The sequence below is a fragment of the Ruditapes philippinarum genome, unplaced genomic scaffold (assembly GCF_026571515.1).
Source record: "Ruditapes philippinarum isolate M1 unplaced genomic scaffold, ASM2657151v2 ctg823_1_1_1_1, whole genome shotgun sequence".
NCBI classification, from domain to species: domain Eukaryota; kingdom Metazoa; phylum Mollusca; class Bivalvia; order Venerida; family Veneridae; genus Ruditapes; species Ruditapes philippinarum.
The window spans coordinates 210,839-238,833 of NW_026853081.1; the positions used below are offsets into that span (position 1 = coordinate 210,839).

The 27,995-nt window shown below is 30.9% G+C and overlaps 3 protein-coding genes across 3 annotated transcripts; 2 read left to right on the forward strand and 1 right to left on the reverse strand.

The window, feature by feature from the left end:
* The first annotated feature begins 1,912 nt into the window (after window positions 1-1,912).
* On the forward strand, window positions 1,913-5,350 carry LOC132733277 (uncharacterized). The gene is made up of 4 exons (XM_060719892.1): window positions 1,913-2,328; window positions 2,874-3,068; window positions 3,398-3,506; window positions 4,261-5,350. The coding sequence occupies exons 1-4, from the start codon at window positions 2,004-2,006 to the stop codon at window positions 5,036-5,038; spliced, it is 1,407 nt and encodes a 468-aa protein (XP_060575875.1). The 5' UTR covers window positions 1,913-2,003; the 3' UTR covers window positions 5,039-5,350.
* A 5,832-nt stretch (window positions 5,351-11,182) lies between these two features.
* On the forward strand, window positions 11,183-18,119 carry LOC132733423 (uncharacterized). The gene is made up of 7 exons (XM_060720073.1): window positions 11,183-11,531; window positions 12,921-13,283; window positions 13,608-13,764; window positions 14,528-14,727; window positions 15,422-15,589; window positions 16,012-16,111; window positions 16,917-18,119. Exons 1-7 carry the CDS (start codon window positions 11,498-11,500, stop codon window positions 17,323-17,325), a joined length of 1,431 nt encoding a protein of 476 aa, XP_060576056.1. The 5' UTR covers window positions 11,183-11,497; the 3' UTR covers window positions 17,326-18,119.
* Window positions 17,788-27,966, reverse strand: LOC132733412 (von Willebrand factor D and EGF domain-containing protein-like). Its single transcript, XM_060720063.1, has 10 exons — window positions 27,791-27,966; window positions 25,583-25,797; window positions 22,426-22,633; window positions 21,924-22,070; window positions 21,528-21,702; window positions 20,919-21,106; window positions 20,438-20,704; window positions 19,941-20,046; window positions 19,661-19,796; window positions 17,788-19,468 (listed from the first exon to the last, which is right to left on the reverse strand). The coding sequence occupies exons 1-10, from the start codon at window positions 27,809-27,811 to the stop codon at window positions 19,363-19,365; spliced, it is 1,569 nt and encodes a 522-aa protein (XP_060576046.1). The 5' UTR covers window positions 27,812-27,966; the 3' UTR covers window positions 17,788-19,362.
* Window positions 27,967-27,995: the final 29 nt, after the last annotated feature.

Below are 27,995 nucleotides of genomic sequence, written 5' to 3' on the forward strand. Positions count from 1 at the left end.
ATTTGGATTCTGTATGTAGGTAAGAATAAAAATTAAAGAAGAAGAAGAAGAAGAAGAAGAACGTTTATTTCACTTAAATGTCTTGTTATGTAAACTTTCATTTTTAGTAACATTCATATATACTTATTTTTTCTGTGTAAAATATTTAAATACTCACATTAAAACTTAATTAGGACAAAACAAGCTTAGTTGGTGCTCTGTACAATGTTGTTGATTGTTCAATGCTGATAAAATGTTATGACTTTCTTGAATGTTTACATGGTAACTAGCTTATGGAGAAAATTAAACCAATATTAACATAAAATGTATGCAAATATATTCATTGAAGCGGTAAGCTTCCGATTTTTTTTCTGAACAAAAGAAAAGAAAAAAGAAGAAAAAGAAATGTGTAAATTTATAAATTGGCATAAACCTTCTCTTAAGACTATCAACGGATGTTAACATCTGTGGTATTCATCGCAAGGTGGTCTCATCTTTGGATATCGTAATCGAGGCTAATATATTGGTTTTCTTTGGTCATTTTGTATGTTCAAACAGTATGTATTATAACCGACATATACTTATGTAAATACATATGTTATAATGTCTTATCTGATAAAAGCAAAACTTAATTCTAGAGAAGTAAAATTGTATAGATTTGATATCTCTCATTGGTCTAAATGATATATTTAATTATTTAAATTATTCACATATAAAATAATTATTTAATTGTTTACGAAACCAAAGTTTAACATCGCTTAAATTTATCTTCTCATTTTGCATAATTGTTCACTTTGTATAATATTCCAGTCAATTAGGTTATAAAGTTATCAAGTATCAAGACCAGATAGATCTAATTTGGTCTTGCATTGATTATTAGTGGTCTCAATATTGGGGAAACTTAATAGAATAGAACAAAGAAATGGGACTGAAATTGGAGGTCTTAGAAGTAAAAAAGCAGGGTGGTCTTTATTGTGGATCATGCTACAATTGAAGGACAGAAATTATCATTCTATAAAAAATGTCCTAAAAGAAGAATGATTTTAATTCCGGAATGGTCTTAATTGGGGTGTCTTACTAAGTCAAAGAAAGTTATAGATATCCAGAACCCAAGTGGCTCTGTAATGGGCAATTGCAAATTGTGATTATTTAATTGTCTATTAACATAATAGACACTCTGTGCTACATGGTATTTACTAAATTTATATGTTACAGGTTCCGTGAATTCTCTTTCGGACAACTCGTCAAAGCTATGCTTTGTCGGTGATGGTATAGTAAACGTTTTTTGTGAGAATAGTTCTACGGAATTATCGTGTTTTAATGATCACATGATAAGGATAAAAGGAATTCAAATAGAAAGTACTTATGAAAGTAGTCAGATGAATGATTGTGGAAAATGTCCTCCTAATAATGACCCGCAAGATGAGTGGAAGAATGAAACGGATATTACATATTTTGAGGCATTACTGTACAAGGCTTGCTCCAAGAAAAGGATGTGTATTTTTACAACAAGTGATATTGGGAACGATAATCATGTCTGGACAGCAAATGTTAAGTATGATTGTGTTGAAAAAGGCAAGAACAAACATTTTGTATGATACAGTTAATATTTTATAATACATTTGTGAAAGTCCCATAAATCATTATTTAATTCATATATCATTATTTTATAGTTTTAAATGACTTAAAGGGACAACGTGGCAGGATGGTGGTATCTTAAGTTACCATATTGAACTTAACACAACATATTCTAATATTTCTTTAAATCTTATTTATGAACCTTTCTATGGTTTCATTTCTTTTATTTTAAAGATGTTAGAGAAATTCGAAATATGAATGCACAGTGCATATACATATCATATGTTTATCTAAGAAACACAGTTAACATTGCAACATTTTATTTCAAACTACACAGAGATGTCATTAATTTTATAAAACCTTAACATCCAAATAAAATGTAAACGATAACTTTATGTGATCATATTATTGTATTATATGTATTATATACAGAATTATTCAAGGATATGTGTTCACCGTGGACAAAGAAAACAGACTCCGTTCATATTTACCTGGACAGAACTAATAATGCGTCCAAAACCTGTTCATGCACCATTGAAGGCGACACGGAAAACACAAAAATGGCAATTGTTGACTACAGGCCATACACAGGCAACTCTAGTTGTGCTGGTAGCTCAGTTATAGTAGATGGTGAAGATATGTTGCAATGTACAGAAAACGGCACATACTTCTCAGTGTTAAACAAAAATATAACGATCATCAACAATGTTACCAAAATAGCAGTTTCATTTTCTGATGATTTACCTCAGATGTTATGGCTACATGTCAAAGGTAAAAATAATTGTTCATATACATGTAAATGAGTACATTCACATTTTCAAGATATCTTAAAGAACTCCAAAGTTCTCCTTCATGGTGACTTTATCAACTTTACGCGTTTATCATTAATATGTCTGTGCTGAAAGATAATGACCATCAAAACATCAGCTTGATATGTCTTTCAAAAACTTACAATTATATAATACAAGCATAATATCTATAGAATTTATAAGAATATTATTTTTTATGGATTTATATATTTTTCTTCTCTAGTTACTAGTATCGAGTTAATGTAGCGATAGCCGCATATTTTTCAAAAGTTAACAATTTTATTTTTAAAAGAAAAATGTTTATAATAATTATAAGAGTTATATGATTTAGATTTAAAAAGGCCCAGTATGCACAAGAAATGCTTTCACTTTTAGTTCTTAAAGGTTTGTTGTATTGAAGTACTTTTATAGTTTCCTAAGAATACTCATTGGCCAATTATCTTAACCATTTTTCCCTTTTTGGTAATAAGTTCAGCGCCTTTTAACATATTGATGTATCAATTTAAGGTATAAATATGACAGTTCAGTGTGGTAACAAAAATATCAGCTCAACCTTTCCATCTAGCTCCCCAACTAGCATCTCTACTATTGACACCATTTCAACAGATACCTTAACAACCTCACCAGAAAAAGATACATCAAGGGTAACAACTAACACAGAGTCAAATACTGTAACGACTACTTTGTCGTTAAGTTACGAAGGTATGTGCATAAAAAGATTAATATGGTTTGATTTATCTAAAATTTTGCACATTTTAGTGTCATGTTATCATATACAATAATTAAAAAGTATTCAGTTAGAGTCATATAAAAACTAAATCTAAACATCTAATACTTTTTACTTGCATGATGTGAACAAATGCTTCATCTTTAGAACGCTGATTTACTTATAACGTTTAGAAAACCACTTAAATTATGTTATTTGTTTGCAATTCCAAAACAAAAATATCAGTTCTAATCTTACTGCGAGATATATCTTTCACATTATTAATTTCAATTTATATTAATTTTTATGTGTGTTTACGTTTCAGAAAACGAACATGAAAATGTTTTCAGCCTTCTGGTAATAGCCGGGGGCTCAACTGGTCTGTTAGCTGTAGTTGTTATCATTACCGTTACAATTTGCTTCCTTTGCAGAAGGTAATTACATACTAATATACCTACCATTAAATATTTCACTTTGATACTGAGTATTTAATGACTAATCATTTTTCGATGGTGTGACTGGCTAAGACACAGTCACAACAATGTCCATAGAAAATGACATTGACCTCGATACTAGTAAAACTTATTTATAATTTACGTCATACGCGTGAAACATGACTTAGCTAAAGGCAACCAGTCATTCAAGGATTTACCGGATTTAGGGTTAAACGTTACGTAAAGTAAACATGCGATGTAAATTATTGATTTTGGTATTACAAATACAAAAAGCGTTTTGCTTTGCATTCTAATGAACATAATAACATTGAGAAAGCGGTGAAAATGCCGAAGAGACGTATAGCGTCTGCTAAGTAAGGACCTTTTTGCTTTAAAAAGGCTATCGGTCAAAATGAAAATTAAAAAAATGAAGAATTTTTTTTGCCATACAATTAAGAATTACTACAAGGTTATAAAAGTCTATTGACCTGATTAAACAATGCCCGTGGTATATAACAACTTGGACAGGTGATCATCACCATAACATCGCTGTATTATCGGAATTTGCCATCAATTTTTGATTTATTTTTGTTCACTAGTGAAACACAATGGATGATTTTCAGGTTAATAAGTCAACATACAAGTATATCACAGGTGTCATTCATTCGTTGTTAATAAATTGAAATACTTGAATAAGAGTTACAAATAACATGATGGTATTAAAGTCAAACAGTGTTAAACATTTGTCTTACAGGAAATCAAATAGGACTACCAAAGATAAGAACAAAGAGAACATGTACGCGGAATATAATGCTCAGTCAAACACGGCAAATATATTTAATTTAACAATAAAGAGTGGTGTCATAAATCAAGGTTACGAAACCGAAAATAAAATTGGTGATTTCGAAATTAAGGATCTTTCAAACTCAAACTATGAAGAAGTAGGGAAGAAAAAAGAAGAATCGGATGATGGTAGTTGTGACGACAATGTGTATGCAGAGCCCGCAGATGTTGCTGATAACATGTATGCAGAAACATCCGAAACAGAGAATCTAAGACCACAAACAGAACAAAGTAAATTTGAGGGTGTTAATTACACTGAACCGTATGGTAAGTTCGTTATCACTGATAATGGAAGCCAAACTAATTATGCCAAAGTCATTAAAAGTGAGCGAAAGAAAGACGCGTATGACACGTGCGCTGGAATCGACAACTATTCACATATTCTTATTGACATGAAAAAACAAATACCGAAAACCGAGGACACTTATTCTCATATGGAATTTCCCGGAAAAAACCATGACACTTCGTGTTTAGACAATTATTCACACACCAAAGTGAGACCATGGGATAGGAGTAAAGTACAAAAATGTACTGGTATGTACATTAATGTCAAAATCAACACCACGCAGCAAGACCTGATGGATAGAGAAACTGTTATAAAAGAATCAGATAATAATAGTGCTAGTCTAGAAGAGGAAGAAGGAGAATATGACCATTTGGACCATTTGTCTTATCACTCTGTTATTTAAAATAAATGTCAATAATGTCAAACTTAAACTTTGATATTCCTTTGACAATCGTATTTAAGAATTTTGAGGATCGGATGAACATTGAATATCAAACTATTTCTTTGATCGTTATATTTTATTGTCCCAAAACGTCAGGGTCTAATGGTTGAAGTTAGATTTACGTGAGGAAGATATTTAACTTTTTAATGTTTGATGATCGTCTACTAAGGAATTCCGAAATTATGTACAAAAGTGCATACAATTTCTTTTTAAGTGTCATGTGATCTTTGGTGATAATTATGTTTAACAAATCCAACGTTGTTGATATATAAATTTTATATTTGTAAAAATGGTTAGCTTACTTTATTGTAAAAAAAATTCAATTTAAAAACGGTTAATTATCTGAAAATTATATTAAATTAATGTCTGTTATCAGTCAAGTCAGTTCACATTACATATTGTCCATAATCATTTATGCTTGTTTGCATTTGACAATTTTAATAATTTTACGAGGGTAATAAGCAGTAAAAAGAAATATCAACAAGGGAGCGAGACATGCACTTAACGCAGCCCCAATAGTACCTTGCCACACAGGGCCATAGGATAAGCACCCTGTTATGAAACACAGAAAAAGGAGAGAACAAGCCCGGAACAAACATTAAAACAAATACAGTTTATAATGGATACAGTTTTATAACTTATGTAATAGGTTTGAATGTTAGTTCATTGACAGAATCGCACAGGCCATATGTCTGAGTAGCTGCAAGCTTCTAAAAGATAAACCTGGTATTATTGAATGATAATGCAATATAAAAATATAAAATATCTTTTTTCGCATTCTGATATAAAAAGAATTTTTCAAAATCTTTGACTATCATTCACAATAGATATATCAGTTTGATGTCATTTTTGTTAATATTCATCATATTTGCGACGTATAAATGTCTCAGTATTAATATCGTGTATACGTCTTAGTTAAACATAGCTTTGCTCTATCAGGAAGTAGTGGTAATCGTATTACAAACGGGCAATAAATCACCCGATATTTGTACATTAACGATATTTCATTTCAAATAATTTATAGTTGAAACACGTGTTGATTTTTATATTGAGGAAGTGTTGTGTCAAGATGGTGTGTCTTTGATTCTTCTTTTCGTGTGCTTTAATTGCTTTTATATTAAATACATTATGAATTTAAGTACTTACAATTTTTTTTAGATAACTTGATTGTTTTCATTTTTAAAAATATAATATATTTAGAATACGGTCAGAATTGGAGAAGGGCGAATGCAAAAGCAATTGGCTAACCAACCAGTAAAACTTGCAACGCGCAATTTGACCTAATAAAAAAGTGTTATTTTATAATTTAAATCCCAACAAACCATCAAAACATTTAAGGTTTTATTTCGAAAATGAAAATTTCACTATATCTAATATTCTTTGGTCTCTTTCATAGTGATCTGTAACAGAAGTTTATCATGCAACTGCTTTTGCAATTGTCCGATATATACTATGTACTTTATGGCAGGTAAGTAAACTGCTCACCGGTTTTAATTTGCTTTGTAGAAAAAAGCTTTTTGTTATTTTTGCAAATCATCTCATAATCTGTTATAGTCTATCTAGTCTAAAATTTATGCTTTAACTTCTATCATTATTTTGGCTTTTCGAATATTAAAAGGGATATCCTACTTATGTGGACTTAGGTGTTTGGGTAACACTTTACTTAAAGATCCTGTTACTCAATTTTTTATGGTTTTATATCATAAATATAAGTTCCGAAAAGCATTACTTGTAAAGATATTACCGAATTTACATTTCATGTTAATAAAATGAGATAATTAGAAATTTATTTTCTATACAGTATAAGTCAAATTTGCCAATAGAAAATCAATGCATATATTTTAATTGATTACATATGATGTGCACAAATATCATACATATTCTTCGATGTTTAAATGTTGTCTTAGAAACATAATTAAATACATATATAAAATTTCACTTAAATGTGGTAACAACATTGATTTTCATATACAGGATCTTTAAATTTTATGTGCAAGTTGTACAATATCATCTCATCAACCACTGAAGTTGCTTATAACTTCACACACTTATTTTGAGATCATAAAATAATGACGACATCAAATACCCATAGGTAATAGAAAGAGCATCGAAACACGAGGCTATCTGATTTGTACGAGGGGGCGTAGTCCCCGAGTAAACCGAGTATAAATCAGATTGCCAAGTGTTTTGATGTTCTTTCTCTTTTGTATCATAGTCAAGCATAAAAACACGTTCCCTGTTGTCACAATATGAAAACCCCAGAGAAAAGTATCCAATGAAAGAGCATCTGAATATGAAATTTCTGTCGCTTTTCCTTTCTCAGCCGTCACAATAAGTAAACCCCAGCAAAAATGAACCAATCAATTGGCATGCTCTGGAGAGCGGGTAACTAATACCTGCACTCCAGTTAACGCACTGTGCATGTATATGTATACGATTTAACTCTGACACATTTTCAACAGAAAAGTCCCCAAACTATGATACAATAATATCTTATACATGTATTTCAAGTGAAACATGACTCTTTATATTATAAAATTCCTAGTTAAAGAGCAAATTGCAACATCAATTTTCAGATTTATTGAAGATTTTTGCTGGGTACATAACGCATGTATTCGGGATCATAACTGTCGGTTACTCTCCAAGGCCCGTAACTCTTGTACTGTTTTTGATTGAATTAAGACCGTGTGTGAACTTTGATAGTTTTACATGCAGTTATAATCTTCAAAACTACTGGAGGTATCCACATGAAACATATCTAATAAGTGGAATAGTTGGAGATCACTTTCAAAAGCCTGTTACTCTTGGCATTAATGATCTGAATTCCGTACACATATAACTTTCAAACAAGATTTATTATTATTATTCTTTTAGACATGAATTTGAAGTAAATTGCCCCCTTCTTTGCTACTTATATGGCTCGTTGTGAAAATAGAAAATTATTTGACCAATATCCAAATCTCATAACTATATAATGTCTTTTTTTTTAATTAAATATTTTTCCTCTTTTACTTTCTACGTTATCCGAGGGCATATTTTACTATGATGCTCTGATAATTTGAGCCCCATTCAACTTACAGCTCTTGTCTTTATTTCGGTAACAGATTAATTAGCAAATAGGTACAAAATGCAGTAACAATAGTTGAGTTTCATGTATAAGGGTATTTTTGTCGAAACTTTGCAAAATAAAAGAAAATGATAACAGATCTCAGCAAAAAAATGTAATTTGCATTATTCAAAATGTAAATTCATTGGAACAGGAATCAGATTTTGCATTTCTTTCTCTGATTGTAACAGAACAACAAAAACACGGTTTGACATGCTTGCCCAACTAAACATTCTATTACATTCAATTGAGGACGAATAATAAAGACAAAGTAAATAATCTGGATAATATTTGACTGATGCCGTTTATTACATTTGCTTGAAATTGTATAAACTAGAGTTATGCGTAAATATTGCTAAAATACAAACAAGTTCAGAAAAATCAAATAATGTTTATCTATCACTTGTCTTTAAGGAAATTAAACACAAAAATACGAAAGTAAATCAAAAGGAAAACATATTCACGGTATATAATTGTCAGTGAAACACGGCAAATATATCAACGATAAGAGATTGTATCATAAATCAAGGAACCTGAACCGAAAAATGAAATTAACATGATTAATATAAAAATGAAAATTGCTGTTAATAACGAAAACGTAGACCTAAAAGAAGAGGAATCAGAAAGAATCTCAGGATAATGATGGTAGTGTAAATCGTCCATGTGCAAAGCAAGAGGATGTTGTTTCTGATGAAAGTTATACAGAAATTCCAAAAGCAGGAGCAGGTATTCAGATGTCATAAACACCAAGCAAATTACAGCAAGTCTCATAATTGAACTGAACCGTTTGATAAGAGTGACCTCGTCATAAATAACTGACACTAAAATAGCAATGCTTAAGTCATAAAAAAGTTAACAAAAGAAAGAAGCAGATGCCACACATTTGATTGACACGCCAAAGCACCAAGAATTACGGATAACTGTTCTCACATACATACATAGTATATAGCCGGAAATAAACATCAACATTTATCTGTAGATAATTACTCATACACAATTTCACAATTTACACAAATAAAATAAACAAAAATAATATTAAAGTGTATAAAGCTATATATCTGCTTCAGAATTATTGTTTGAATTTCACAAAAGAATACATAAAAATGGTAGATAATTGCCTTAAAAGCATGTGACGCATGCACAAAAAAGGGATAAAACCATACTTAAAATAGCAAATAATATTTTGTTCCGGAACATTTTATTCTGTTTTCATACAATATTCACGTGTAATAAATACGAGTAACAGAGATATTCTATGTAACAACTTTTTCGGCAATCAACCATATACTAATGAGACCAATATAAAATTAGATCTACTGTTGATAATATTTTTATAAAAATATTTCATTTTTGTTATTATTATTGTTATTTGTGCTCACAATTTTTTTGTCTATCGACCCGATTTTGATCAATTAATCCCTTCGATTCAAACTAGAAATAAATTCGGAGCTAAAAAGGACTTTTTTGTCGAAAGTGAGCGAAAGTGAGCGAAAATGACATTAAAATGTGAATTATAGCATTTTTATAGAATTTTACAATATAATTGCAGTTTGTAGACATATGTTATTAGAAACTAATTATATTTATTATCAAAAAGAATCATAATGATGATTTAATCGCTATTTATTTGCATACTTTCTATACACAATTTAGTATGAGATATCATGATATACCATTTGCCGCACATTTTGAAAATGTCGATTGGCTTTTCATATATTTTTACATAGGAATTTTAACATTTTTTTACTATAATAAGTTGTTGATATTTGTAGAAAATGAGTAGTATTACAGGAGAAAAAGAAAATGTATATGCTTTAATATTTTATTATCATCTTGTATTACTGACTACAGTAGTGACACACACAGAACAATGTTGCACTGCTGTCATGTCACATTACAATTCTTGTTAGTCTTGTTTGTGTTGGAATTACTTTCCTTATCAAGTAGGCATAAGTGAAAGCATTTTTGAAATTATTATCTGGCCCCTCTCTCATTGACAGTGCATAGGATAAGTATAATTATGCGAATTTAAATGATTTACAAAACATTCAGAATAATGTACAATAGTACTTAATCTAAATAGAAAATGACATGTGTGTAGGAATGATTTAGAAATGTATCTGTAATGAGTGCATTTCTTTGCGCGGAGCTCCTCAATTGATGCATTGCAGCAACATTTGTATTTGTTAGATATAGATTTATACCCTTTAAACAAAAATAAACCAGTATGTATAATCATGTTTAAATGGGCACCGAAATTCAGATAGAATCAGAAAATCGGCCTAATGGAGGGGTAAGCTAGGAGAATATGAAGACTGATCACTTGGTAATTTTTCACATCACATCATTATGAAATTTGTTTTCATCCAAAATAGATTCGTCCGTTCAAAGCTTTTTTTCATAATGCCTGTTGCAACTGTGATTTAATTATCAGTGATTAGTGACTATATCGTATTTAGTAAAACATTCATATCTTGTTTATATCAAATGCTTGATGTGTGCGCTTTAAATTGAACTATTCATACATTTTATTAAATACAACATGCCACTTGATTAAATGATAAACTTTCAAAAAAGTATGTTTCCGCTTCATTGCACATTTTCTTTCGATTTCTTTTTATAATTGCATTATCATTTAGAAATTACTTAAAATAGGGAAAGGAGATTTTATCTAATAAATTTGTCATTTTTTGCGTTCTTACATTTAACTAAACAAACTAATATAACATTAAACAACGAATGGTGAATCGAAACTTTAACTAGTTATGCTAAGTGCTCACAATATTTTCAAGTCTGCTTTCCTACAATATTGAAGCCTTATATTAAAATATTATTATGTGCATTTCAGATTACCAGTAGGGAAATTGATGATATGCATTAATAATTATTATATAATGCTACTTTTCATGGTGCGCAGTCACCAAAACATATACACTCTATCGCAAACTTGCTTCAGTAACTTTGGATATCTTCCTGGTTAAGGGTGATGATTTATAACAAAATCGAAACTACAAAAATAAAAAGAACAACAACCCATAACAGACTCTTTATTGAAACATTTGGATTTGTGCAAACATATAAAATACGATACATTATAGTACTCAAGCGTTTAAATAACCTTTTTAAGAAAATCATTCTATTTACTCAAGCTATTTAATAGCATTTCTATGTTTAACAACATGTTTTATTATCAGCGGAATGAAAAAGTTGATTTTTAATGTTTTATGACAGTAATGCTACGGAAGGGCAATTTTAAGATTTATTCTTTCAAATTTTGCCTTACTGCACGACTTGTCAGATAGTGGATTAACAGGATGAAACTTTTTCTTATGTTGATATATATCACAGGTAGGTTTTTCTCATACATAAAAACATTAAATAAAACGATTAATTAACGTTAATTTAACAGCTTTTAATTGAATGTAAATACAACTGGTACATCGAACTGATATTATAAACGTATTGAAAATTTTACAAATTATAAGTAATTACTTGAAATGATATAATATAATAATATTAATAGAATATAATAATATTATATATTGTTACATATTTTCTAAATATTTCTTCAATTAAGTAAAAAAATAATATTAGCTGTAATAGTATTCCAAATTGTTTTAACATGATTCTAACTGCTGGATATTTTTTCAATGGAAATTTAATCGAACTACATAATTATTTCCATTCTGTTGTATATTTATTTTGTAATTTGTCTAACAATACATATTGTATTTGCCTTATGGAATTTAACTCGAGAAATATATACATATGGAAAAAACTCCTTACGTTTGAACTTTTTTATGGACATTAAGAGAACGCAGGTGTAATGTAACTGCTTCGATTAAGGTGGTTAGCTTATATTCACTCATGTTGAAATGACTTATGAGGTTTTTGTTTGATTTCATTATTAAGGATAAATATTTAATAAGTGTGTAATGGAGAGTTACTTTTAAAGTAGAAATTAAAATCGGATAAAGATGTGTACATGATAAGGATGTATTTGCTAAATCTAGAGACTAAAATCTATTTATTTCGTACATGTTAATCTTATCACCACCGTGCATCCGTTCATGTTTTGCCTTCATTATGACTCGGATTTCCCGAAAAAAAAACACAATTTATGCCATGCAATAAAACCGGTTTTATAGATAGGCGTCCGTGGAAGTATAGCAAATTGTTGACTTTGTCAGAAAAAAGAAGTAAACTTTAAATGATGTTAACGTTATCCATTTTAATGGGCAATATTGTTTAGATAAGTTAGATGCAGGGTATATGGAAAACGCCGTTTGTTCTCTCGAAATCGTGAAAATTCCCTAATTAGTATTTGTTTTCCAGCGGTTAAAATTAGAAAACGCATCGCTTTCAAAATTTTGAAAGTTCGCCGATGATTGGCTGTTTGAAAACTCCCGAGGAGGTTACAGCCTATTGCTGATCGTCAGATTCTAATATGTAGCGTTATTTAAGAGCTGACTTTAATCAGATTGCCGCGAAATGTTACTTGAACATTTATAGATCAGAAAAGATAAAAGTCTTATTTATAAAGTAAATCTAGTATTGGTATTTTTGAAAGTGTTAACAGTGGAAATAAATAAGGCACTAGTAACTCGACAGTGAGTGTCTTGAATCGTGTGGATATTCGCAAAGTAGAAATATGGTTATAGTATCTTGTTTCTAAGTAAGTATTTAAAACAACAAACGTGGATATATTTTTTGTGCCTTTGGTGTTATTATTTTCAGAGCATTTATATCACGTGAAGTGTTATTCGTCAACTATTTGCTTAAGACATTACTTTGACACAAGTGATATCTGTAAAGGAAGATCTGACAGTCTTTCTTGTAGCCATGGTGACGTCATTATTATCGAAAGTATTCGTTATGCAAAAAGTGAAAAAGGATACAAGTCGTGCTCATACTGTTCAAATAAAAATTTAACATCGGATTTGGACATTAATCCAATTTTCTTCAAAAACGAAGTCTACGAGTTATGTTCTCAGGAAAATAATTGTACACTGAGTGAAACATTCAAATCACCACCGAACATTAGTCAAAATAAACGCCAAACATGGTATGCCATCCTAACATATGAATGTGTAGCTAAAGGTAAATATTTCATTTCAATCTGACACTTTTTGCCTTATCAAATCACCTTTTTGTAGATATCTCTGTTAAATCTTTTTTCTCAAAAGAGCAATATCAGCAAAAGTTTTCTTTCTTAACTAAGTGAAAAAAATCAGTTTACTATTACCGTCAATAATTTGGTTCCACAATCATAAAATGCTAATTAATAAGTTACAATGTGTAAATTTTATAGCACAACCTTTGATACAATATTTTGTCATTTTAAATTTGTGAAAAATATCTAATTAAAAATAACTCTAAGTCAATACTAGATTACTCGTCTGTATGATACATTTTAATATACAGGTTCAATACGTGACATGTGTTCATCATTTGAAGCTGTGATAAATGACAATGACACTTTACATGTCTCACTGCTTGGAAAAGATATTGCTTCGCAACACTGTGGCTGTTTTGTACATGGCACTAAAGATAATACTGCTATTAATATCGTCGATTACAGGTAATCAAATGAACATATTTGTTTAGCACCATGGTACCATCAGCGTTTCGAGGCCATGCTCATTTGTAAACGAATATGTTTAAAATGTCCTTGTCACTATGTCTTTTTGCCTTTATAATACACATGAGCTTTCAATAAATTTCTCAAAGTCTCAATATCATAATAATCATAGTAATTTATATCTTATATCAACATTCTGAATCAACATTGGGGTGTTTGAGAAGAAAACAATGACTAATTGATGTATGGAAAAAAGATAATTAAACAAGAAGATATATTAATTTTGAAAGCATAGTTTGGTTTATTTACTGCTACAATTTGTGATTTTTTAGACCTTTTGTCGTCAGAATTATTATTACAAGTACTTTCTAATAAAATAACATTTAAATCATTATTAATAGATATTCTAAATAATAGATTAATGAATATTTTTGAAGATTCAGGGGTGATGAACAGTATTTGAATTCTTTACTGCTTGTAAGGAGGCATAATGTCTGGTACAATTTTTTGAAACACACTTTTATCCAAGTAAAATAAAGTTGAAATGTCCAATTTGGAAAGTCATAGATATACTATGATGCAGATATTACCAGTAATGATACAAATTTGTTTAAATTGTAAACAGAAAAAGGTACTTTGAACATGTAACGTCGTTGTATTTAGAAAAATAACCTTGACTGTTATGTTATAGACATAATCTCTTTCATACATAGCTGCTATAATAATATAATAAAATAATCTCTTGTCATTATCATTATTACAGGCCAAATGATGACCATACTAAATGCACAGATGACACTTTATTTTACGTAAATGGCGTACGGATATTTCAATGTTTGAAAACCATTTCAAATGAAGGCACGCATATTTATAACACAGCTATAAACATAACTGGTTTTGTAACTAACATGACGGTGTCATTCAAGGAAACGCTTCCAAAGATGTTTTGGATTACAATAAAAGGTACGAATATATATTATTTACAAGTTGAAATTTAAGTTTAATTTAATAGAATATTCCCGATCAAGATGTTTACTCTCAATTTCATAAAGTCAATTCAGTATATATATCTAATAACAAATGTAAAGACTTTGGAATCATATGGTGAATAATAAGTCCACTATTAAAGTCTGTCAAGAAATAAATAAGATTTAATCAGATCTAATTTACCATTTGTTAAAACGGTTTGGTTAGACAATTTTGTTTAATTGTTATGTTTTATATTATACATTTATACCAACATAAAATTAGCTAACCATAAAATTATTTATCTTACTCTATGAATATTGTTATTTTTCAATTTGTCGATTTAATAACAATTGTAAAACATCGTAAAATTTAAGAAGCACAACTCATGTGTGGTACACATATTACTTTAATTGCATAAATACAAATAACTGCAGTTGAAAAAATCTCAAAAACCTATTAATGATCAAGAACATGATTCTGATAATATTTCCGGTTGAGCATTTGCTGGGAAAGTTAAAACCTTTGAGAAAAGACTATCTGTTATCAAAGACCACAATCTTAGATATACTCTTAATATAACCATTAGTCTGAATGAAAGTAATAAAAAAAAATCTGCTTATAAGAGCTTTATAAATCATCACAGAAATTGTATTTTCATTTGAATGTATTCTTTTTCTTTCACAAAAAGGTGCCAACGTACTAGTTCAGTGCAATATTGTAAACAGCGCCATCAGCCGATATACAAGTGTGCCAACATCTGTTGGAAATACAGACACATCACTAAACTCTCAAGAAAAAGCAAGTCATTTACCATCCGGTGGCATGGCACAAACAACTCGACACACAGAAAAGTCAGGTAAATGACGACTGCGTCTAATTGAATAACATTCGATACTTTATATATTCTGTGATTATTTTTAATTTTTACTTTATTATCTATAATATCTTCATTTATTGTTTATAATTCAACATGAACTTGTGGATATTACTTACTTTAAAATTATAACACTTTATAACGATTTATGTGATGAGAAGACATTTAAAACTCTTCTTTTTATTACATCTATAATCTTTAATATCAAAATTACTTCCTTGATTTACAGTTTCATTTATTACTATATCAATGCATGGTTAACTCATGCAGTCATACATGAGAGTAATTGAAATAGTGACGCACGTAATTTAAATACCGTGTACTTAGACCGATTTATTAAAGGATATACTTTCTGTATGAATAAGGATCGTTTTAAAACTCAAAGCGTTTTATATCTATTCCAGTCAGTTCAGAAGTATTTACAACACCAGCTATAATCGGAGCAACTGTAGCAGTTGTAACATTTATGGGTATTATTGCAGTTGTTGTTTGGCTATATCGCAGGTAACCCTAATACCATATTAGCATACTTAATTTATACGACACATATTTATTTTACTTTTTCTTTGTTTTGATTATTTCAAATCATATGAAGAAGTTTGGAAATGCCCATTAGGACAAAGAAATGCTTGATTTTTTTTCTTCAAAAGCTTTTCATTTTTGTTGCCCTGTTGATTTCTAGAGAAAAAAATAAATTAAATAAATAAATAAATAAACAACCGTTTACCTACATAGTAATACGGTTAGTATAGCTAATATTGATTTGGTATTTTAATTAATTGAAGTCAAAATACTACTAAGTTTACAGTTTGCTTCTCTTGTAAGTCAAAAAATTTCACATAAAGCACTACTGTCTAAGTGATAAGCGTCTAACATGCCCTAAAAGCATGAATTAAACAATATAAAAATTATATTTTCCATTCTTTAGAAAGAACGATTTTTTTTCTGAGGCAAAATATGCCTTTAATCAGATCTCTTGTGAAAATGTAAAGATGCCATAAGTACTTCAAGCACAAATATGTCTCCAGTTTTAAAGGCTTATTCTGCCCCAGAAATAATTTTATTTCTATTTCTCATTAGCTTTTTATATATATGTTTTTTATTTTTTGAATCCGGATATTGTTTCCAAAAATTTACTTATAGACCAAAAAGTTGAGCCATCTTTTTTTTCTGTTGTTCTTTGATTATAAGTACGGTTATGATTTAAAAACCATTATTCAAACGTTATTAAACTCATGCTTGGCCTTCTTAATGAAGGAAAATGTATTCGATTCTGAGGCAATTTGCCTTTTAGCCATTTTAACTTCAGAAAAACTTCTGTACAACAAAAACCCGAAGTTACTGAAGCTGTATACTACAATGAAGGACACATTAATGGTGAATGCAGAGACGGTGGTAAAGGTGACAACGAGAATAATCTCTCTAAAAATAAAGTTGACAATCTATACATAAATGCGCCAAGTGCACCAGGACACGATAATGTAGAGAACATAGATAATGTTTACTTAAATGAAAATATGAAAGATTCACCTATTGCTGGGTCAAACAAAGGTGAACAAACGAATGCAAGGAAAAGAGACAAAAATAAAACCAGAGAACACAATAATCAAGATACCCATTACAATGTTCTAGGAACTCCAGGGGAAGAACACACCTATTCGGAGTTAAATTGCTCTGGTGGAGACAAACATGCATATTACAATTTAGTTAAGACATAATTATCAGATGAATACGATTTATTAGTAATCTTTGACGAGAAGTTTGATAATGATACTGAGTTTTCTTTCTGACAGCTACCAGTATACTTTTCAAAATGATAACATAACTAAGGAGCGCTTATTCCAATATAAATTATGGAAATATCCAAATTAATACAACGGATAAGAGGAAACAAACGAAGATATTTATGACTTGAAATTTTAATGGAACCACATGACAACATAGTTTAATTTACAAAAAAAGCTTCTGAAATTACAATACATAGTTGAGTTTGTTTAAAAGATGCAAAAGCAAATTCAATATTCATTTGGTCGATATTTATTCCTTTCTGTGTATGTTTTTCGGATTCATCAGATTTCGTATAATCATAAATTGTTCGTGCAGAAAGAAATATTCAAATGCCTTGGTATACCATCAAAGACATGATGAGGACTAAATTTTTATTAACTTGACTGAAATTAAACTTTGTATGATCTATCAAACACACAATATGAAACTTAATATCTTAACATTTAAAAATAATACTTACGAAGTGATTTAGTACCAACTTACAAGGGTTGTAGAATATATGCTTAATATCACAATATTGCTCACTTACATTTCAATCACTTTCCTTTTGCTTCCTTATTAAATCATCGTGCCAACCTTACTGGCGGTATGGATTGTTGTATTTACAATTATTGTTATCTAGTTTCGCTTTTACAGATAAGAAAACTACTGCCATTATATCTATACAATACAAATTTCTTCTGATGATTTGAGCTTCATTGTTACATAAAGATGACATAAACTGTGAGTTGTTTACTTTTTTATATTGAAATGGTTAGAATAAATGATTTTGATCATTTTAGTTCTGCTGTAAGTTTACAGCATTCAGATATAAAAACATATAGTGAAATTTAATTAATAAGCCATTTATTTCAATGGTAGGATACTACGTCATCTCGCACCTACAAAATGCTCTAAAACGGACTGCTTTTTTCGTGTAAACATTAGTCGATTAGAAGGTAAAATATATTTTTATTTTAAGAAATTGTTAGAATATCAACAAATAATGTAGCCCACCAAAGATTTGCCTTTAATTTAGTACTGCCAATTATTAAAAAAAAAACAACAACAGAAAAACGTTCTACTGCCTAGTTAAGTCCTGAAAACGGGATAAAGTTGTTTGTTTCCTAGATGCTCTCACTCAGACTCCTAAAAAATAATCCCGTTTTCAGGCTATAACCAGACATAACTGTCATTATAACTCAGCTATATCAAAACACGAACTTGAAACACCATCTAGGCATTTTTATTTTTGAATGGGTATATGGAAATCTGTTATATATGTTACGGTTATTTAATGATATAATCTAAGCTATTGATGCTATATTTAATAATAAATGTACAAAAAATACAAGGTTTTATGTTATTTTAAATTTTCAAAAATGTACACCCTCAGTAAAAAAATACCATGCCAAAGATGTTAGCATATACAACAATGTCTGTTAATATAGATATAACAAAAACATAACACAAATAAATTCATGAAATAGTTTCCTGTTAAGTCAGAGTAAGGATAATTAAAAATGGATTGTAATCTAGCCTTTTGTCACTCAGAGTCTTGACAAATATATCCTATTATTGTCCGTGCATGATAAAAATCGAAAACTAAATTGTTGTTTTCAAAGATGATATGTTCTGTTTTTCTATATTTATTTTATACAAAAGCACGTTAAATTTGTGTTTGCTTATGCTAATTTAGAAATCTTAATACTTGTTATTCTAAGACATAATCTAAAAGCTTTAGCAATGTTTAAATTGAACGCTCAAGATTTTTATTTTGCCATGACAAGACCTTTCAATTTTCATCTGTTTTGTGTAGGATCGGAAGAACTTTATCATAGAGAACATTTGCATACATTGTATAAAGTTAACACGAGGTTAACTGTTATGATTATATTTATAATCAACAAACTACGACGACACATTAATAGCTGTTTAAAAATCTCCAACTTTTCAATTCTTCACAGCATCTGTTTATATTTTTTAACTCACAGTTTGTGTTTGTTATACATAAACGATGTATTCCCGGGTTCGGGAAGATATCGTATGCTTGATACTTTCGTTTGAAGACATACGTTGGAGTCTTGAACTTGCCTGCAATTAAATAGTAAAATTTTAAAATCAAAATTCAATTTAAAGATCAGTATTACACGGAAACAGCAACATTATAAACATTAAAAGGCAATTAAATACTGACATATTGACATATTTGTTTATTCTTTTTTTTCAATTTTTAATAGGAGATATTAAAATAAGAAATAATTCGTTATCAAAAAATGTAATTACCGTTTTTTACGTGACCCTTTGCAACACACGAAGTAACAAAGAAGAACTGAGGCAACAACAACAACAAGAGCACATCCAATAGCGATTCCTATAATCATTTCTGTAGTCATTTGTGAATCTACCTCTACACAGGTACCTGAAATCAATCAATCAATCAATCAATCAATCAATCAATCAATCAATCAATCAATCAATCAATGCTTAGTATTTTTTTCTGTCATGATTAATAAATTCTTATTCAATATAATAATTGCTTTTCCATTTAGTAATGAGAATTTACCATTCGTCCATCTGTAAAGATTTGAATCCGGGTCACAAAGTAAACAACCAACCGGTGACAAAAAGTTACGTACTACACAAATCCCGTCGATAAAGCAGTAGCCATCCTATTGGAGAAATAAAATAAAATTTTACCGCAAGAAAACGTCAAGTTGAAGCTATTGAAACAGTAAAGTACTGCAGACTAGTATCTATTGTGTTTGCTCAAGTGTAAATGCAATCAGTATTAAAAAGGCCAACGGCTTTAAAATTGATGCTCATAAGATCGAACACGCTAAGGTTAAGTAAGTAATGGAAAGTATAAACTGACATGACAAAGGCATAATATATTTCACTGACATATAATGTTTAAATGGCCGAGTATTGTTAATTTCAAATTAACGTATTGTTGACTATAACATAATCATGCGTGTTTTTTCTGTTATGAGGATCTCTTGAATACTGACTTGATAAAACACAAATTTCACTATATCAAATAAAAAGCCTATAAAACATCACCTTCAGTTCAATCATGATATTCCCTTGACTTGTACTTTGTGTCAAGCATGTAGTATCATAGACAAAGACGGTGTTGATTTCACCATAGGCAGCACCATCATTGCTGACAGAAATGTCATACGAGATAACAAAAGGATCATCATCGTTGATTTCTTCAGATCGCCTTTTTCTACTTTCAGGTGCGCAACACTCGCCAGTGAAGATATCCTCATAGTAACCAGCATGAATAGATTGTTCCATCTTAACTCGAGTACCATTGAGATATTCCTTTATATATAATGAAAAAAATCTGGTGACACAATACATTAAATCCTGTGTATAGTCATTTTTATGATTTCATGATGTACACTGTTTTTTCAAAGCTCAATTTGCAAAGGACGCTCTGTTGTTATATATGATAAAATGATCAATAAGATTAAAAAAAAATCTATCAGGTTATATATTCACCTGTGAGAAAAGCGTTGAAAAATAGAAAACAAACCCTATGTTTACTTATATCACACATGAAACCATCAAACATGTTGTCAGATCGGATTTCGAAGCAAGTACAGTCATCCTCTTCTGACAATTCACAGATTCCATTTCCTTCTATACCATAAACTACAGGAGGTATTCTTATGTCATCACTACAGTCTGGTCCACGGAATGTTCCATGGCATTCACACACTCCTAAATCAAAAAGGAAACAACTGATATGAAAACATTATACTTCAAAAATAATATATACTCTATCTTTAGGAATATGTTCGCCAAACTGTTTAAATTCAAAATATTCGAAAAACAAATACATGATGAATCAATTAAATAATCTCACACCCCTCTTGATAATAAAAGTTAAAAAACAACAAGAGGAAATGGAGTCATACACAAAGGAAATAAAAGATGAAATAATAAACATGGAAATATCAATTAAACGTATGTTTAAATTTAATAAATGTTTTAAAATATAATGTTAAACATGCAATGAATTAAAACTGCCTGCTCAGTTTAATTAAATTAGCATTTTATGAAACATGATAGTGTAAGTAAAGCAATTGATAAGCTTTTCATATAACTAATTTTAAGTCTTTGGTGAAAAAAAACATTATACCTGTCTTTAGGCATTCACCATTTCCACTACAATTGTTCAAACAAATTTGCAAACGAAAGCTGTTAACCTTGTCTGTATTATTTGCAACAAATACAGGATTGAGGTTTAGAACAGTGTCTGCGACATTGTTTACATTAGTGACATGTGCATCAACCCAGCCTGTGTCGTTCCCATGCTAAAATGTATAAATACATATCTTGTTTTGATTTGTAATGTACTTACGGTTTTGTATGTATCATAGCTAATTGTTCAGTTGAATTATCTTGTAAAGAAAGAAGACATTAAATTTTTTTTCACATAATGCTGGTTAAGTATGACTTGACTGCAATGTAATCAAATATTACTTCTGTAAAACCCTATATTAAATTGAAGCAAATACTGATGTAATCAACTCACAGTCAAATCATAAACACATTGTTCAACAATTATATCCGGGTCTTCTTCGGCAAGGTAGTCTGGAAACTCCATAACTGCTGGAGTATTATAAATGGAGCTGTTACACAGTGCAAATGCTTCTTCTTCTGTGAAACTGTCTGTGCTCCTCTGGTAAATGTTTACAAGAAAAAGATTAGAAGAATAATTGATATGCACATATGATGAAAGGAGTTTGATATTTTTGTACAATTTCTGTACGAGGGATATGATCAAAGGTGGTAAGAACAATAAGTTATGCCTTAAGAACAACCAAAATCGTACAATTATATACATTTCAGGTTCTGTGTGATTGAGCCTGTTCATGGACGGCAGTTGTAAATACAGTCTACTTTCTAAGCGTCTTCTAGCACAAAACTTAGCAGATATAAGAATACAATGTGTTTAGAATTTATAAAAGCTAAACGCATGAATAATTTATCAAATTTGTATGATCATGTATAGCTTAGTAATTTACTTTACTTACTCTTTCTCGGGATACAGACTCCCGGCTCCTATGTTTGTGCTGTACGGGAATTTGAGTTTCTCGCCTATTTCTACGATTAATCTTACATTTCCTCTTTGTTATAGAGTTAGGTCTGCTACAAGGCTGGTCTGCCATCCCGTTCGTTTGTGTGTTCCATGGCGTCAGCAAGCGTGCATCATTTTTAAACAAGTTTTCTTCATCCGACAATCTGATGCATTAAAAAGATCAAAGTTCCCATATTTACGACGTAGATAAGAAAGTAGAGAAAAACGGAGCACAAAACGGCAGAGTTAAAAATTTTGCAAGACCAGTTGCTTGTATGTATAACTAGAGCTGCAAGTTTGGTTTTAATTTGATTTAATTGTTGTGAAGTTTATATCATTTTTTATACACAGATGCTAGCAATGTATGAAGTAAAAATTGTCGATTCACTTCAAATATAGTTTTCTGCTGTATAGCAAATTCGTTATAAAGTTGTTAACCTTTTTACCCCATGAGCATATTGCGAAAAATGGCCGTTGTCATTGAAAAACCTTACAATTTCAAACTGCTATGAAACTATACAAAATGCTTAAATACTAATGAAACTTTGCACAAATGTTGACTAGACCAAAGCCTGTGTAACAGCATGCTCAATTTTAAATTTTATGTAACCATGGCAACGGAGGACGTCACAAAATTGCCAAAAATCACTATTTTGCATTGTTTTTTCCATCAAAACTGATTTCAAAGTGCTGCAACTTCTCAATGAATTGAGATAGAGTAAAAGGCTTTTCAGCGTCGGTTTCTAGTTACCCTAATATCGACCTAAGGCCATTTTTAGCCTGTCACATGTCCAAACAGATGGGGGCACATCCCCTTCTGGCAACCCCCTGATGTTACATTTGGATGGGGGACGGCGCCGAAAAAGTGGTCACTTTTATTTAACAATATATCCAAACGAAAAACAGTGCCTAAAAAAAGGGGATGGGGGGGGGGGAAAAAGCCGTCGAAAACACGCTTATATAAGGGAAAAGGTTAAACGGTGGTTTGTAATATAAAACTCGCATAGCGGCCCGGATTATGTCAGCTCACAACCGTTGATACCTGCCAATACAACAATAAAATAATATTATATTATTCATGAAAATAATTGTGGGTCCTTACTTTTAAAAGAACGCACAGGAAGGTTAATTCATAATTTTCCTTAGAAAACTTTAAAACGCCGACGAAAAAGACTAGACTACTTCTACTTTCGCCAACTTTTTTTCCGAGCATTGATAAAACTTAGGTTTTATCCTTGTGTTCTTTGACGGATTTACAGATTTTATATTCTAAAATATCTTTTCTTTCTAGGAAAAGGTAAATATACTCTTATAATGCTCTGTTATTTATTTTCAAATAATTCATCAGAACGATTGCAACAAGAGCTATCGGTAGAACAGAAACGCTCGACTATTCATAGTTCTTGATAGTAAAAGAGCCGTGATAATGTAAAATTTTCTGAGTAAATAACTAAAGGACAAAATTTTCATAGCTTCTATACTTTAGGAGAAATGGCCCGGACAAAAATAAAGTATGAAAAATAACAAAGGGCAATAACTCAAAAAATAAGAAATGCAGAGTACAGGTTCTTGTGCACTGCACTTCTTCTTAATGAGATCTATCATCCTATGAAGTTTCAAGTCCATACCTTTTATACTTTAGGAGAAATGGTCCGGACAAAAATAAAGTATGAACATTAACAAAGGGCAATAACTCAAAAATTAAGAAGTGCAAAGTACCGGTTCTTGTGCACTAAGAAGCATGCATACCAAGTTTGAAGTCAATACGACTTATAATGACTGACTTATGCTCCGGACAAGCTTACGGGGACACCGACGCCGGCACGGACGCCGACAACGACAACGACGCCGATAAAAGCAACCCCTATATGTCGCCTTTTTCAAGGCGACACAAAAAAGGGCATTATCTGTCAAAATGCCTGATAAAATTACCGCCTCCTGTATACAGGTTGGGGTTATAATGGTGAACAAGTGTGCAAAGTTTCAAAGCCATATGTCAATGGACTTTGAAAATATTTGAGGTATTATAAAATCTTCAACGTTAATTCAAAGACGAAAAAGGGGCATAATTCTGTTAAAGTGCTTGATACAGTTACCTCCTCCTGTCTACAGGTTGGGGTCATGATGGTGCAACAAGTGTGCAAAGTTTCAAACCCATATGTCTATGGATTTTGAAAATATTTGAGGTATTACAAAAACTTAAACATAAATTTAAGTCGAAAAGGGGGCATAATTCTGTCAAAAAGCTTGATACAATTACCTCCTCCTGTTTACGGGTTGGGGTCATGATGGTGAACAAGCGCGTGCAAAGTTTCTAAGCCATATGTCAATGGACTTTGAAAATATTTGAGGTATTACAAAAACTTTAGCATAAGTGGTTACGCCGACACCGACGCCGACGCTCGGGTGAGTACAATAGATTTACTTATTTTTATCGAAAATGCATTTTTAAGCTATTCAAAAATTATAAAATAAAGTAAATTTATTGTTAGGTAGGGTTATTGACTTCGAACCATTTGCCCCGTACCAATGCGGGTTAAAATCCGCAAATGACTTTGGATTTGTTTGTTTAAGGAAGATATTCAGATACAATGTACATGCATGAAAAGCTGTTGGGTTTACCCCGTTCGTATAGAGGTGCGTCTGAGGACATTTTCTAAAAATCAATAAAGCTGGAAAGTCACATGACTTTAAAATGCCTGTGTGAATAAAAAACCCAAAAGTAAAACATTAAGCAATAAAAAGCAATAATAAACTTAGGTAAACACATAACTTTGTTAATGACTTTAGAACAGTCAAGTTAACTTTTGCAAAATTTAGATACATTAAAGCAACCATTCATTAAATACAAAGCCTATTACCTAAAAGAAGAACACTGAATCCTTAAGGAATGTCCCGAAACGGGAAAAATGAAAACAAAAAAGACGAAACAAATATATGAAAAATGCCCCGACGTTCGAAAAAAGGCCCTAGTTTGTAAATCATCATTTAAAAGTATCTGTTAATAAAACACCTGTTTAAACACAAAATATTCCATTTAAAATTAATAATTCTTTTTCTCAACGTTGCAACATCAACTGAACTGAGAACTTTTTAAAAATTAATATTCTTACCTCCAACTATCTGCGAATCGATAGCTCCGATTATTGTCATTTGAAATGGTTTTGTTATCTCTGTGAAGAAGGTCATTGCTTCTGTCGCCATCAAATGTTCCACATAAGCCATCAACATTGCCGTAATCTTTAGCAGACATGTATATGTCAATGTTCATTGTGTTACTCCATCCATGAAATGCTATGTCGATAATGGTACCTATTGGTGTTCTGACCTATATATTTAACCGAAATTAATGTAAATAAAGAAATGAAATTTATATCTAAGTTATGTTACTTAAACAATGTATTCAAGATTAATATGGTTTTGTAAATTTAAAGATCCGAATGTTTCCATAAAAAGTTGTGTATGTGAAAAACTATCTTACTTTACTAGTGACTCGACTATTTGTGATGAGATAAGGGGATAAGATAAAAATAAGAAAACTATTAAACATTTCGATTTTTATCCGGCCGGAAAAAAAAAATAATTTTATGTTAAATAGAAGTAACAAGAGCCCGGTTGAGCCGGGTGATGCTCCCCGAATAGGTTTTGGACACAGGAAAGTACACTTCTTGTAGTTTCAGAGTTATGCTCCTGGAAAAAGTTCAAAGTGCAATAATTCCCAAATTAGGCAAGGCAGAGTAACTGTTCTTTGCACTGCACTTCTAATCAATGCGATCTATCAACCTACAAACTTTCTTGTTGATATCTCTTATTGTTTCCCGGACAAGTTTAAAATGTGAAAATGAACAAAGGGCAATTACTACAAAATTTGGCAAGGCAGAGTTCAAGTTCTTGTGCACTGCACATCTACCCATTGAGATACATCTACCTACAAAGTTTCAAGTTGATATCTTGTAGTTTTAGAGTAATTTCCGAGACAAAGTTCAAAAGTAAAAATAAACAAAGGGCAATAACTCCAGAATTAGGCAAGGCAGAGTTATGATTCTTGTGCACTGCATATCTACCCATTGAGATATATTCACCTACAGAGTTTCATGTTGATATCTCTTATAGTTTTAGAGTTATGTCCCGGACAATATTTTTCTATAAGGGGAAATAATTAAAAAACCGGGCAAAATAGAGTTATGGTTCTTTGACACTGCACTCCCCCTCAATGCCCTCTACCACTGTATGAAGTTTAAACAAATTATCTCCAACGGTTTTCAAGTTATGCTCCGGACAAGACAACGGACGGACGGACAGACGGACAAGGCGTCGACTATATGCTCCCCCGAAATTTTTCGGGGAGCATAAAAAAGTAACTTGCTGACGTTGCCTTCCCAGAAACATTTGCTGTATCAGGAAAAGCACTTGATTATGTATGTGTAGATACGGATTAAACTAAAAACATATCGAAACTATGGATTTCAGTCAGCGAGATGAGTGTGTTTGTTTTATGTAAAAAAAACTGTTTACTTAACAGTGAACTAAACTGAAAGCCAGAATGTGGCCTTATCAACTTCAGTGTTGTTAAGTAGCTTCTATATATGTATGTGTGTAATAAGAGATTAATACACGGCAGAGTAGGACCGGAAGGTGATAATCGGCCCGCAAAATAAATAATGGCCCGAGGGCTTCAGCCCGAGGGCATTATTCATTTCAGGGCCGATTATCACCTTCTGGCACAACTATGACTTGTATTATTGTATTTAATACAGTTGGTAGATCTAATAATAGCATTTGTATTAAACAAATACTTTGATATTTATACGTTCAAATTCCTGTCTTTACTTCTACTGTACAGTTACTTCTACAGAGTTGTTTACTCTTTATGTGTACAAAGTACACTAGAAATTAGAAGCAAACTTGTATTATTTTCTTTTTTTTTTTCGGAATGAATTTGTCGTATTATTTAATTAAATTTCAATAGTTAAAAGACTGTGTTTGTACGAAATACGCTTAAGCTCTCATAATAAAATCAAGCGATTCGTGCTAAAAACCTACTTTCATTTTACAGTTAACAGTTTGATGACGTAAAATCTGACGACATTGTTTCAGTTTGTTTCAGTTCTCGGCCCCGGGCCGCAAAGCCCCGGGCCGCAAAGTCATAATAGGTCACGTGACACTTATAATCAGTTAAATCACGGGCAATTTTCTTACTATATATAGTAACAAGTGTATTAATCTTGGATAAAAATACCTTAATTAATGTTCTTCAGTTTTTTTAATAATGGAATTCATTTTACTTACACGTATTGTAGATTTCTAAAATTAATACAGACCTTGTAATGGTGGGGATGCATTTCGTCGATATCAATAAGTCCACCTTCATTACATATTAAGTCGAATTTGAATATGGTGTTGTAACATTTGTTAAAGATGAAAGTATCAGCTCCAACAGCTATTGCTATTCCACATGCACATACAGGTCCGCTGTTTGATCCAGGGGAACAATACTGAGCTGACTGTTGAACCTGAAAACATGAA

What these genes read in the sequence shown, in the direction of transcription:
- LOC132733277 (XM_060719892.1), top strand. Translation starts at nt 2,004, where the DNA reads ATGTGTTCACCGTGGACAAAGAAAACAGACTCCGTTCATATTTACCTG. An exon ending in GTTATGGCTACATGTCAAAG is followed by an intron (nt 2,329 to 2,873) that starts GTAAAAATAATT and finishes TATCAATTTAAG; the next exon opens with GTATAAATATGACAGTTCAG. An exon ending in ATTTGCTTCCTTTGCAGAAG is followed by an intron (nt 3,507 to 4,260) that starts GTAATTACATAC and finishes TTTGTCTTACAG; the next exon opens with GAAATCAAATAGGACTACCA.
- LOC132733412 (XM_060720063.1), bottom strand. Translation starts at nt 27,811, where the DNA reads ATGCATCCCCACCATTACAAG. An exon ending in TGCATCCCCACCATTACAAG is followed by an intron (nt 25,798 to 27,790) that starts GTCTGTATTAAT and finishes TTAAATATATAG; the next exon opens with GTCAGAACACCAATAGGTAC. An exon ending in AATGTGTTTATGATTTGACT is followed by an intron (nt 21,703 to 21,923) that starts GTGAGTTGATTA and finishes TATACATTTTAG; the next exon opens with CATGGGAACGACACAGGCTG.
- LOC132733423 (XM_060720073.1), top strand. Translation starts at nt 11,498, where the DNA reads ATGAAACTTTTTCTTATGTTGATATATATCACAG. An exon ending in ATATGAATGTGTAGCTAAAG is followed by an intron (nt 13,284 to 13,607) that starts GTAAATATTTCA and finishes TTTAATATACAG; the next exon opens with GTTCAATACGTGACATGTGT. An exon ending in TCGACACACAGAAAAGTCAG is followed by an intron (nt 15,590 to 16,011) that starts GTAAATGACGAC and finishes TATCTATTCCAG; the next exon opens with TCAGTTCAGAAGTATTTACA.